The sequence below is a fragment of the Meriones unguiculatus genome, chromosome 3 (genome assembly GCF_030254825.1).
Source record: "Meriones unguiculatus strain TT.TT164.6M chromosome 3, Bangor_MerUng_6.1, whole genome shotgun sequence".
Lineage (NCBI taxonomy): Eukaryota > Metazoa > Chordata > Mammalia > Rodentia > Muridae > Meriones > Meriones unguiculatus.
This window is the reverse complement of record NC_083351.1, coordinates 51,595,801-51,608,858: the sequence shown is the minus strand read 5'-3', so window position 1 is coordinate 51,608,858 and position 13,058 is coordinate 51,595,801. Positions and strand designations below refer to the sequence as shown.

The window sequence follows — 13,058 nt, the reverse complement described above, 5'->3', positions numbered from 1 at the left end:
GGGGCCAAAGGAACTAACCAGACAACCGTCGATTTACGCTTCCTTGTAAAGAGGGGCTGGCTTGTGTTTGAAAACCCTTAGGATATAGATAGATGCTTTAGGTACGAAGGAAGGGGGAAGGTAGGTGGCACAGGTGTGCCTCTGCCTGGGTGAATGGTACCGTAGCATCCTTCAGTGGACCTGAGATCCTTACAGGCATCCAGCAAATGGCGGCAGTGATGGTAGTGCTAAAACAGTACTCTTAGTTACAGTACTCTTAGCTGATGCTGCTTTTAATGTTTTCTTTTTGCCTTTGTGAAATTACATAAGAATTATTAAAATCTATTCTTTGTAAGCTTGTTTGGTACATACACTGCAGTGTTGCTTTTCCTGGGAAGTCATGCTTACTTACCACAGAGAGGACAGAGACAAACCAAAGACCGTTCTTTCAGATGCAGCTTGTTGAAGCACTACGTTTGTTAGGGTTACCTGCCAGAACATGGGTGACTTTCAGACAGCTTTATACCAGAAACTCCACCATGACATGAGGAACAGCTGACAAATGCTGTGCACCCTGTGGCAGTGACACCAGGCTCCTGTCCCCTAATGGTGGTTTATGGCTTAACCGACCTGGAGCAGGGGCTCCTGAGCCTTAGGAGTGATTTGAGCATCCTGGTTCTTTAAGTTCTGCTGAGTTTCATGAGCCTTTGGATCTCCTTGCTCCCTCCATGGGAGAGTGCTTGACCTGGAGGAGGAAGCAGCTACGCAGCAGCTACTCTTCTGATTATTTTTGGAATTTTTTTATTTTCATATTAAACCAATAAAATATTTCTGGCTTCTGGGTGATGAATATTTATTGCTTTTCTCTGTTTCACCCAGTTCTCTTGGTTTAATTTGAAAGTAGCATTAGAACACACCAAATGTCAGTTGAGATCTGATTCTGGCCCACCCTGCCTTTCATTTGCTTTATTTGCTTGTTTATTCACATTTGCTGCTGTTACAAGGCATGTGCATTTCTGAGTGTTTTACGTGTATCCTCTGAAATATCTTCTCTTTCTGAGGATGCTCAAGTCCTAAGAGGTCAAGACTCCGGGTCCTGAGCTTAGGAGGTAATGGAGCTGGATTAGAGTCCAAAGTGCCTGACTCCACGCCTGTTCTTGACTTTCATGCTGTGCTGCTTTATAACCCTGCCTTGCAGCTGCTGAATCTACAGTGCTGTAGGGACAGAGTTCTAAACATGTGGTCCTAGCATGGAGACTGGTTTCTCTTATGCTGGTAGAAGTCAGAACTATATAAAAGCAAAAGCTTTAAGTTAGCATAGATAAGGCCATACTCTGTGCCAGAGTCTCACTGTGGTATACCCTACGCTACCCTGGAACTTGAGTGTGTACTTCAGCCTTGCCTGGGACTTGGCTCTTCTTGACTTGGCCTCCTAAGTACTGGGACTCTTGCTGTGTGGCTCTCCTCTTTAAAAACTTTGATGCTTTTTTTTGTTGTTGTTGTTTGTTTGTTTGTTTTTGATTTGGTTTTGTTTTTTTTCAAGACAGGGTTTCTTTGTGCAGCCTTGGCTGTCCTGGACTCAATTTGTAGACCAGGGTGGCCTCGAACTCAGAGAGATCCACCTGCCTCTGCCTCCCTGAGTGCTGGAATTATAAGCATGCCTCATCACCTGGCTGAGGCTTTATTTTCATGTACTCTTCTGATAAACAGACAGATTTAAAATAAAAAAAAATAATAATAACAGAAGTCACGATTATTCTTTTCCTTTTTTGTGGAGAGGGTTAGGCTATTTCTCAAAGCTGCATTCCCAGGTGTGTTTTGATCATTCTACTCTTTAGTTTATAAGTATGGTCATTATCAGTAGCCATTAGTTTGTATGTTTAAAACCGCAAATAACACTTAGGAACATGTTAAGTAGTGAAAAATTAGCAAATTACATGCTTTCATTGCTTTGTTTTGTTTTGTTTTTAAATTTATGTGCTTATATGAGTTGCTGTTGTCTTCTTTATTCTAAGCACCCATTAATGGCTCAAATTCCCAATACTTTTTAGATAAAAGGCAAATATATATATTCTTGAGAATGACCAGCAGCTAAAGGTAGACCTCATGCACTTTCTTGTTATTACTCATATAGTGCAATTGTAAAGTTGTCTTAGTTTATGCTCTTAACAAAATAAGACACATTTCTGGAGGGTGGAAGTCCAAGAGCAGAGAGGGCCCCATCATCGTTTTTAGTTTGTCAGAGCTCCTTACAAGATTGATAATTGCCATCTTCTTTTTCGCTCACCTAAGCAAATCAACTTTTAGATGACTTATTTACTGCATAGCAATAAGACATTGTAAATCAGCCTGGGAGGTAAGGCCACTTTGTATACAGTGTGTGAAACTATTCCCCTTTTGATACTTTACAAAATCCAATTGAAGAGTCTCTAACTGAATTGTCCCTGAATATTTAGAAGGATTAGTTACTGTCCAAATGCTTTTCATGAACAAAGCCAGCATGCGCAGGAAATGAATTTGTTAATTCTGTCTTCTAGGGCTGGATTGAGATTGTTGGATGTGCTGATCGTTCCTGCTACGACCTCTCCTGTCATGCTCGAGCCACCAAAGTCCCACTAGTAGCTGAGAAACGTCTAAAAGAACCCATATCCTTTTTTGGCCACTCCAATTTAAGGCTAAACCTTAAACCAGTTTGTCTCTTATTATTTGGACGAACTGAGAGCTTTGAAATTGTTTAAACTTGTTGGTTGGTGTCCCTCGTTGCCCCTGTCCTCGTCTCTGTTAAGGCCTATTGAGCACCCCCAGCATTATACCCTTAAAAGCATGCGTTTAGAAGTATGTGCAGAACTCCTTTCGGGGTGCTGTTTTCTCAGATGTTTCCAACATGTGTCAGCACCTGCTCCTGTGTGCCCCTAGATAGACGCTATCTGGTGAATGTTGTTCTGCTAGAACCTGAGTGCTATTCTAAGATAATTTAGCTCACCGACCCTATGAATTAGAATAGGAGTTTGCTTTTCTGTTGGGCACTGAGATTGAGAGCTGATTCTTAGGGTTGACTAGTGACAAAACCAGATTTAAAAATTACTTTTATTGTTTGATTATGTTTTTGGTGAAGCACATGTATAGAGGTCAGAGGACAACTTTCAGGAGTCCCCTCCTCCTTTCATCATGTGGGTCCTGGGGACTTAGGTCAGTTATCATCTTGGAAGCAAGCACCTTTTCCCATTGAGCCACTTCATTGACCAAAGACATTACTATGGATCGAGATGTATTGCGGATTAGATAAGATCTTTTTTATTTCACTGTAATCTTAAAACTCTTTGTTAATGGTATTCATGTATTCCTTCTTTGGTGTATATACGTATTCATCCGTGTGGATGCATACAGAAATGCATGTGGGAATAAGATGTCCACGTTGAATGTTTTCCTCTCCTGCTCTCTCTCCCTCACTGAAAAGGAAGCCCACTGATTTCAGCAAGACTGGCTGAGTAGCAGCCTCAAGAAGTTCACCTGTCTCTGTCTCCTCAGGGCTGGAATTGTAGGTGTATAAAACACACTTGGTTTCCATGTGAGGCTGTGCATCTGAGCTCAGCCCATCAGGCTTGTGTGGAAATCACTGTGATATCTGAACTGTTCCCCAGCTCCAGCTTTCTTTACTAAGGTTGGTCAGAATGACTGTGTGTGTCTGTACTTAGTTCACTGTGTCCCTGAAACAGGAACAAACAGAGCCTGGGAGCTGCTGTTCGCAAGATTGCGTGGTAGCTTTAAGTTTGTAGTGGTGCGCTTTAAGATCATTTTCCAGAATCCTAAAGCTGTGCTGTGCTGGGATTCCTTGACTGCTTCATACAAAACAGTCAGTGTTGTACAGTTTGAGCCCAATAAGGGAGCACTGGGCAAGGCGTTCAAGAAGGATGCAAAGCTGGTGATGGAGTACCTCAGCGCCTGCGATGACTGCTACATTACGGAGATGGAGCAGCTGCTGAACGAGAAGGGGTAAGGTGCTGCTGCTTCCTGGGGCTCCACTGCAGTCTGAGCCAGGGCAAGGCGAGCTGTTTCTAGCGGTCTTTACATAAGTGCCATCTGTGTCTTAGTTCTATTTAAATGACTCTTTGCTAGAATTTTGATAGAGACAGATTTGAAACCAAATATGAAGATCTTTTTATTATCTTTATGGACAGTGTGCCAGGTTTACCCCGGCATCTCAGAAGAACCGCAGTAACAGGTTCTTTTCTAGTGATTTCATGGAGGATACTATTTGTCTGAGTTAGATTAAAAGCTAATTAACTTCTTTTAGAGGTTTGGAATGCTTTAATAATATACATAAATATACAAGCAACAGAGAGGAATCCTTAAAGGAATACAAGAAAATACAACACCAAACAATGTAGAAGCTATAGTATTTGAAAGTTATTGTACATCTGTAAAAGCAGTACAGGTGACTCCTGGTGAGGGAAATTAAAAGAAAGATCCAAAAACAACAAACATGACTAGTAAATACATAAATACAGTAAGACTGTCATGAATGTGTTTTATATTCTCACGAATATATAAGAAAGGCTGTAGAGATGGCTCAGCAGTGGAATCTGGCTTCAGGTCCCTCTGTCCTCCTTGGACACCAGCTCACATATGCTTACATTCACATATGTAAGTCTGTAATAAAGAATATGAAGGAGAACATGAACTGCCGTGAAAAGTGGAAATGCAAACATGAACACCAACCAGAACCTCAGGTTGCCATCTCACTGTATGGGGCAGCAGTGGATTAAACAGTGCAGAGGGTCATTAAAGTCAAGGGTGCAACCTCAGAAGCTGACTGTGGAGCATCGGAAGAAAGAGGCTGGCGGATGCCATGGGACAGTGCCACACAGAAAAACATGTGATAATCATGGTGTGTGGAGCAAACATGATGATGTGGTAGCCTGAAGCAGTTTTAGATTTAAACGCTTGACAGGTTGAAGACAGAAAAATCACGTAATGGCACTTAAGACTCAAATTGCTAAAAACTGGGAATAAAGAGGAAAATCTTTAAAGCAGCCAGTCAGGGAGGAAAAGAGTCCTTATATGACAATTAAGGAAGAAAAGAGTAATTGAGAGTTCTTGTCAAAATGATGGAAGCCAGGACACTGTGGATTAGGGGCTTTAGGTATGTCCCCGGAAGTACAAACATGCTAGACTCAGCAATTCTGTCAGTATGGAGGTGCAGATCTCTCCAAACTGTCGAAGAGCTTTAAAAATATGAAATGCATGGTGAATATAAATCATGTTGTAAGTTTTTTAGAAAGATGGTGCACAGAGTGCTAGGGAGATGGCTTAGTGGATAAAGTGCTTACTGTGCAAGCTTGAGGATATGAGTTTTCATCCCCAACCCCACATAAAAGCTAGGCTTGGTGCAATGCCTCTGTAACACCAGCACTGCGTGCAGATCTCAGGGCTCAAAAAAGACATTCCACATAACCTCTGACCTTAATATATGCCCACATGGACAATCCTGCACGCGCCAAAAGAGAACAAACTGAAGCATATCCAACAATATGTTATGGAGTTTACATATGAAAATAAAATGCATGCCAAAGTAAGGGTAAATGTGTGGGAATCCACTAGTATAAAATAGACAGGGTGATAGAGTCCTTCGAAGCTCAGACAGTAAATTGCAGAACCGTTGCCTATGAAGAATGGATATAAACCAGACACAAACTTAGAGATAAAATGCAGTTTAGGGGAAGAAAAATACCTCTAGAAGATTGGAAAAGAGGAAATTAAACAAAGAATAGTTGGAACAGATACAAAATAACTTGTGAGATGGCAGATTTGTACTAAATGCCAGTGAATTAGCATGAAATAAAATGATCTAAGCATTGGAATAACAGCTGATTGTCAGTCAATCTACTTCAGAACTTCCAGACTTGATTAAATGGGATTTGAACCAAACTTATTTGAATGGCAATATAGAAATAGGTTTAAAAATAAAAGGAAACTAGTATATTAGCCAAAAGTTGGAGCAAGTAGCTATTTTTTTTTTATCAAAGTAAACTCCAGAACAATGGAAATTAGATCAAAGAAGGGCACTTCTAATGATGAACATGATTACCTAAGAGGTTATGTCATTCCTAAATAGTATACAACTGAAAACTAAAACTTAAAATACACAAACCACAAAACTGAAGAGAAACTAGGTTGTCAGTAGATTTACTATAGATTTCTACTGTCATTAATTGGTAGACTGAGCAGCAGACAAGCCAATAGAAATGATAAGTCACATCCTGTTAATAACTGAATCTTGCCATGTGTAGACCAGTCTCTAAAATGTACTAGAAAATGTGTTCCTCCTTGCCTCACTCCCTTCTTGTATTACTCTCCAGCAAGAAAAGGGGGGGGGAGGTTGTTTTCATTTTCAGGGATAAACAATGACAGAAATACTGAAGTGAAACAAAACCAAAAAATGGCATATGAGAGACTACATAGGGCCAGCAAACCCTGAAATATTTTGTGACTGCTCTTTTACTGAAAGGTTGCATCCCGATCTTATCATAGACAGTCTTACATAGAGGCCTAGGAAAGACACTTTATTGTAATGGAAAGCAGATTAGTTGTCATTGAGAGTGAGGGCACAGAGGACAGGAACTTGGGAACTTTGAGGTCATAAAGGTTGTGTGTGTATACCATTTCCAACAACTGTCATGACTGTGCAAGAACATTCGCTGGGTTTAATATCAAGCAGTAGGTATGTTCTTGCTAGTTCTAACTGTTCTGTAGGTGTTTCCTACTCTATACATTTGGACTAGTCATAGAGTCCATGATGCTATATGAATACACACAAACTTCAAACCTATAGTTATTACAGGAGATCAGTGGAAACCATCCAGATGAGGCAGAAGATTATGACTGGAAGAAACCTGCAAAATGTAATAGTAATAAATACCCCTTGTACAGCTTTAAGACAACCACATGAGGGCTCTCTTTCCTAGTCCTGAGCTGCCATCAGGCCAGAGAAGTGCAAACTGGCCTTTATAATGGGAGAAAATAGCTGGAATGTGGACCCTATGGAATGCCCTTGGTAATGTAACTGACCTCAGGACATGAACATCTGGCAACCATGGGGACAGTGTTTTATATCGCATAGCACACAGTCAGAAAACCTATTTGTTGATCTTCTGTTGGGGGTTTTATTTGCTGGGATAGTGTGTAGAACAGTGGTCATTTTTCCTGCAGAGCTATTTTGGACAAATCTGATTACCCTAAAATAATTGTTTTGGTTTTTTTTTGTTTTTTTTTGTTTTTTCCAAGTTGTTATATTTAGTCTTCAAGATCAGAGGAATTTGCCACTAAGTCACTTGTAAAATTGTATAAAATAAGCCACACTTTGGAGATCCTCTACAGGACATAGTTTGGTGTTACTGTTTGGGTAATAATTTGGTGTTTCTTATGAAATGACTTTGATTTGATGTGAGTTATCTGTAGACAAGACCAAAGTGTGTTAGCACTTAAAATGAGGAATGCTTCAGCATCCTGGAGAAGAGGTACATATTTAACTATTATATAATGTGTTTTGTCTTTTTTTTTTTTTCCTCTGTAGGGAATTTGCTATTGAAACCAATGGGAAAACATTTCAGTTAACGAAAGACATGGTCAATGTGAAGAGATTCCAGAAAACACTACATGGTAATTTATGAGAACAAGTAAACAAACAAAAAAACAGCCATTATTCCTGAACTTTAAAAAGCAAAATAAAAGTTTCGTGACAGTCATTTTATATAAATTTTGGAGAGAGAAGCTGCTTGAAGGATATGGAAAAGCATTTACTTGCCGTTTCTCTCTCTAAAGATGCTTGTGCTCACACTGAACAGTGCCAGTGCCTTTACATTTGCCTGAGGTTCATAGGGTAAAATCTCTGAAAATGTTACTACTTTTTAGGAAAAAGTCTTTTTGTTGAGTAAAAGTCACTTTCTTTCCCCTGCCCTAATAATTGTTTTGTTTTGGTAAAATAACGTAAAGATAGTTCTTTTGCTTTTAATGGTTTTTGTTGTTGTTGTTGTTGTTCTTGTTTTTGTTTTGTCAAAAGGATAGTGGATTTTTTTGTTTGGTTTGATTCTGGTCAGGCAGATTCTGGATTAGACAGTGTACATGTTGGAGCACACATGAAAGTTATGTGGGTCTGAAGCAGGGCTCCTAGAAATTGTAGGTGTTTGAAAAGCAGAAGGCAATGGACAGGTCAGACCTGGCCCCAGAGCCAGCACAGGGCAGAATAGGACAGCCCTTGTGCCCCAGCAGCTGGTTCCGAGCCTGTGCCGTTACTCAGGTGCTACAAAGGTTGGGCAGAAAGAGTGCCTTCATTATCTTTCTGAAACACATTATTTTCCCCTGTGGTACTAAGGATCAAACCTAGGCCTTGCTAGGTAGTCAAGTGTTGTACTAAGCCACATTTTACTCCTCCTCTTCTTCTTTTTTTTCCTTTGTAATGGTGTATGAATCTCTTACCACAATTTATTACACTGGTGGTGCTGATGGACTCTGGCAAGCGGGCACTCAGCCAGCATGATGTATCTTCTGAAAGGGAAACTGAAATGAAAGCACATTTTACATGAGGGAAAGCACTTTCATTGCAAGTGTGTCAGAACAATGACTCCTTTATCACAGACCTACCACTCAGGCGGCTGGCAGAGGCAGGCAGATTTTTGAATTCGAGGCCAGCCTGGTCTACAGAGCTAGTTCCAGGATAGCCAGGGCAATGCAGAGAAACCCTGTTTTAGAAAACAATAAACAAACAAAACAAAAATGAGCCTCTCTAGAACAGTGAATTGTTGGTTCTGGTTCTCTCATTACCCACAGAGCAGGAACTCCCCGAGGCCTGGAATAGAGCCTCTGCATGTAGTAAGTCACGAATACATTTTCTGAATGTGGCCTATAGGAAGAGCTGTGGGGCCCTGTATGGTGTTTGATGAGATACTGGGCTTAGTGTTTCCTGACCATAGAGTGTTGAATGCAATGGTACTAACTTGGTCCTACCTTAGTTGTCCAGGGTGGCCTTAAAGCTGCTCTAGCCCAGGCAGTTCTTGAACTAGCAATCCTCCCTGAGCCTCCTGATCATAAGCTTGCATCACCAGGCCTGCCTTAATGTATTTGATTTTGTTTATTTGTTTGTTTGTTTTGTTTTTTTATGTATGTGGGTGTTTTGCCTACATATATGTCTGGGTACCACAAGTGTGCCCGGAGACCAGAAGAGGGCTTCAGATTCCCTGGAACTGGAATTACAAACAGTTCTGAGCCATCCTGTGGGTGCTGGAAATCAAACCTGAGCCCTCTGGAAGAGCAGCTGTTGCTCTTAACTGCTGAGCCATCTCTCTAGTTCTAGTAGTTGATTTCACAAAGTCTTAATGAAAGCTCCAGGTCTCTTAGTTTTCTAGAAAGGCAGAGCAGGTGGTAGAGCAGTTACTGTAGCCAGTATGACTCTTAAAGGGGTCATGTTTCTTATCAGCACATAGTTCTTATGAGTGTATTCATCCTCCTGTACAGAGATCAAAACCTCTCTAGGGTAGTTTTGGTGCCAAGGATTATTTCAAGGCTCTGATTTGGATAATGTGGTTCTTGAGAGAATATTACTAAGTTGTCACCTCTTTTGCAGTGGAAGAAGTTATTCCAAGTGTAATTGAGCCCTCCTTCGGCCTGGGCAGGATCATGTATACCATATTGGAACATACATTCCATATCCGAGAGGGAGATGAACAGAGAAAGGTGAGCTGCTCCTGGAACGAGCTCCTAGCTGTTACTTACTGGTGACATGTGCACCCAAGCAGAGCACTCTTGAAGTCTTACCTGAATTTTAGCATGTGCAGGTAACTCTGGAAGCCTTTGTCGTGGCTGTATGGTGATTTGTACACTGAGATAGCATGTCTGGGGAACTGTGTTGCATTGGTGACTGACGTCATACTTTTTGGTTTGGCCCTTTGATTTTAGAAAATTAGGAAGGATGGCCATTTGGCCAGACTACCAAATTATGTGCTATTAATAACTAGCCAAGCTGCCTGGATCTTCTGTCTTACTTACAAGATACAATGCAAATTCCTAGGTTCTGTTCTAGCAAACTGATAAGTTCAGGCTGAGACCCAGGTACCTGTGTGACTTGGGGCTATTAGTTTTCCTTTAGTTACTCTCCCAACACACAACAGAATCCCAGTGTATTCACCTGACAGATCTTAGAGGGGGCAGCCCTTGGGGTAGTCTCTTGGCATTCCAGCATTAAGGAAGTAGGAGTTTATAAAGCGTTCAAGTTTTCTCTTCAGCTAATGATCCTGCATCTTGGCTCCATGCCTTCCACTCTGTCTCCTCGACCTTGTGAGCCTTTGTCTTTGTCATCTCACTCTGTCTGTGGAAGGTGTATTCCTGTAGCTTTCAGCACATTTCCAGGAAAATAGTCAAAAGACTAGCTAGAAAAGAGAGAGGATATTTATGTCTGTGTCCTTTTGACTAATGAAACGGTCTCATTTACATGCAGTCCAAAGCTGAGCGTATTTGTAGTGTTGGATATCAATCTGCGGATCTTTGCAAAGCACTGAGCCTTGAAGAATGAACTGTTGAATTCTTGGTGCCAGTGTTCTAGAAGGTCTGATACACTGTTGTACTAGTAGCTAATACAATTGTATTAGCTTTTAATCTCTGCACTGAGGTTGCATCATCATTCCCAGCATGAGCTGTCCTTCATTTGGCAAATAGTAAGAGCCTGGACCAGACAGCAGTACACCCATGTAGACCAGGTTCATTTCACAGAGTGATGGTGTGCATACTGAAGGTGTTCTTTAGATGTCAGTTTCGCTTCATGTTTTTTCTGCTTAGTTTTCTAATAGAAAGGTTTTTAGTTTTTAAGAAAAAAATATTTTGGCTGTTTCTTTGAATTAAACAATATTGATATAACTAGAGCTTTAATAGACATTTCATAAAGGCTAAACAAGAATAAATTAGTCACACTATTATGAATTGCATAGAGTCCCTTCGTGAAGAGAAATTTGATTAGGCTGCGGGAAGCCAAAAATGTTTCTGAATTATTAGCACCCACTTACTTAGTCCATTTGCCTACAAATTTGGTATGAAAACATTTCTAGTGAAATTAAAAAATTCTGTAAAGGCAAGTTCCTGCTTCTCATGTGAAATACAGTGATCACAAGCTAAAGGAAGGAACTAGGTTCTGAACATCCTGTGGTGTAAGCCTCTGTGTGCTGGAGTATAGTTTCCTTACAGCAGGGTATTTGTCATTGCCTGTTGTCAGGGGGCTAATTAAGTTTTGAGCAGGAGCTAGCCTCTACTCTTGTCAGTCAGCAGTTTAATGGGTCCACTCCAAGCTGCATGTTCTTGCCTTCAGATGAACCTTTTGTACAAATACTATTTAAGAACTGCCTTAGCTCTCATTTCCAACCCAAAATGGGCAGCTGGCTTCCTGCCGCAGAGCATCAGCTGGCTTGATTTTGAGTTATCGTTCATGCACAGTGTAGGAGGGTTGGACTGTTTACTCCCTAAAGGATGATAGAAAATCTTACATGTTTTTTGTTTAATTTCTTTTGTACACTATCTCTGTCTGAGTTAATTAAAATTTTTGGTTGTACTTTTCCACTAGGGCCTGTGGGTTGCAATTTTGGCACTGCCATTTAATTCTCTGGGAGGTGCTTCAGGTGGTCCTCAGAAAGAAGTAAGGCTTTCCTTTATGTAGGTCCCCCAAATGACCACCGGGAACACACACAGCATCAGCGTTCAGAATGCTTTCACATCATCTGTGAGCTCAGCGGAGTAGGAAGTAAAGGCCCACTCTTAGAAACAGGTTCAGAGAATTCATCAGGCGGGGCCACACTCACACTGAAGCTCTGGTCCCAGCCCTCCTGGTGCTTCTTCTGTTGCACTGATTATCTTACCTAGTGTTCTGATAGTTGACAGTAAAGTGGTGTTAGTTACCTACTGAGAGTAACTACTTGCGCTTTGAGACATTAACAGCTATCTATAAATTAATATTTGGATTTCTTTTTTTTTTTTTTTTTTTTAATCATCTAGTTCTTCAGTTTTCCTGCTGTGGTTGCTCCATTCAAATGTTCTGTCCTTCCACTGAGCCAAAACCAAGAGTTCATGCCATTTGTCAAGGAATTATGTAAGCAAATCCAATTGGGTAATCTCCATGGGAACACTGTCATACAGACTCAGTTTTACAGAATGTATCATTTGTTTCAGTAAAAGCATAGATCGAATATGAATGAATGGGATTTTAGCGTCTGCATGCTTGCTCAGATATCTTAGCATTGGGTAGGTCAGGAGCCAGGAGTCAGATTGAAGGATTCCTTGCTGCTCCTACTCATCTTTACTGACCTTGGTACTCTCTTCCCAAGACCTTAGTGGAATACAGCATTCTACAGGACCTACAACCACTGAATCTACAACACTGGAAGGGGTCCCAGGAGTGCTAGCCCCCTTCCCTCTGAGTTCTGAAAAGGGAAGCTGGCATGAGCAGCTCAGGGCTGTGCAGACAGAGGTGGCTGCTCCTACCTCAACGCCATCAGGTCTCCTCCCATGCAGCTGTGTTGGGGGTAGATAGCAGTGGCTATCTGGGCTCCAGGAAGGGACTCAGTAAACACCGTGCAACTGGGACTTTCTGCTCTCTAGTCTCAGGGTCATTTATGTTTCCTGAGCTTCTGAGTCTGCGTTCAGATGACACCAAGAGTTTTGCAGTATTTCACTCTTATCTCACTCTGTTCTGAATAGCGGAAGCTCTGACAAGGAATGGCGTGTCTCACAAAGTAGATGATTCCTCTGGGTCCATTGGAAGGCGCTATGCAAGGACTGATGAGATTGGCGTGGCGTTTGGCATCACCATTGACTTTGATACAGTGAACAAGACGCCCCACACTGCAACTCTGAGGGAGCGAGACTCCATGCGACAGATAAGGGCAGAGGTGCCTGGCTTTCCTTTGATACATTTAGTCTTGGACATGTTCAAGCTTCCTCCTGTCTTGCTTTGGACTTTGATGTATTTATCTTCTTGGTCTTTTTTTCTTTGTAACATTAATTATGGGTTTGAATCAGACAAAGCCCAGATTCCCAGAACTGTT

The 13,058-nt window shown here is 41.3% G+C and overlaps 1 protein-coding gene across 2 annotated transcripts in view; it reads left to right on the top strand.

Moving 5' to 3' along the window:
- Gars1 (glycyl-tRNA synthetase 1) overlaps nucleotides 1-13,058 on the top strand; it is a 41,747-nt gene that overhangs the window by 27,377 nt on the left and 1,312 nt on the right. The window contains exons 11-16 of one of the 2 annotated variants that reach the window (XM_060379969.1): nucleotides 2,517-2,625; nucleotides 3,828-3,972; nucleotides 7,553-7,638; nucleotides 9,599-9,708; nucleotides 12,010-12,103; nucleotides 12,712-12,902. In XM_060379969.1, coding sequence (XP_060235952.1) covers nucleotides 2,517-2,625; nucleotides 3,828-3,972; nucleotides 7,553-7,638; nucleotides 9,599-9,708; nucleotides 12,010-12,103; nucleotides 12,712-12,902 — 735 coding nt within the window. Of the gene's footprint in view, nucleotides 1-2,516; nucleotides 2,630-3,827; nucleotides 3,973-7,552; nucleotides 7,639-9,598; nucleotides 9,709-12,009; nucleotides 12,104-12,711; nucleotides 12,903-13,058 lie in introns of both variants that reach the window. The other variant, XM_060379970.1, reaches the window with a different exon arrangement.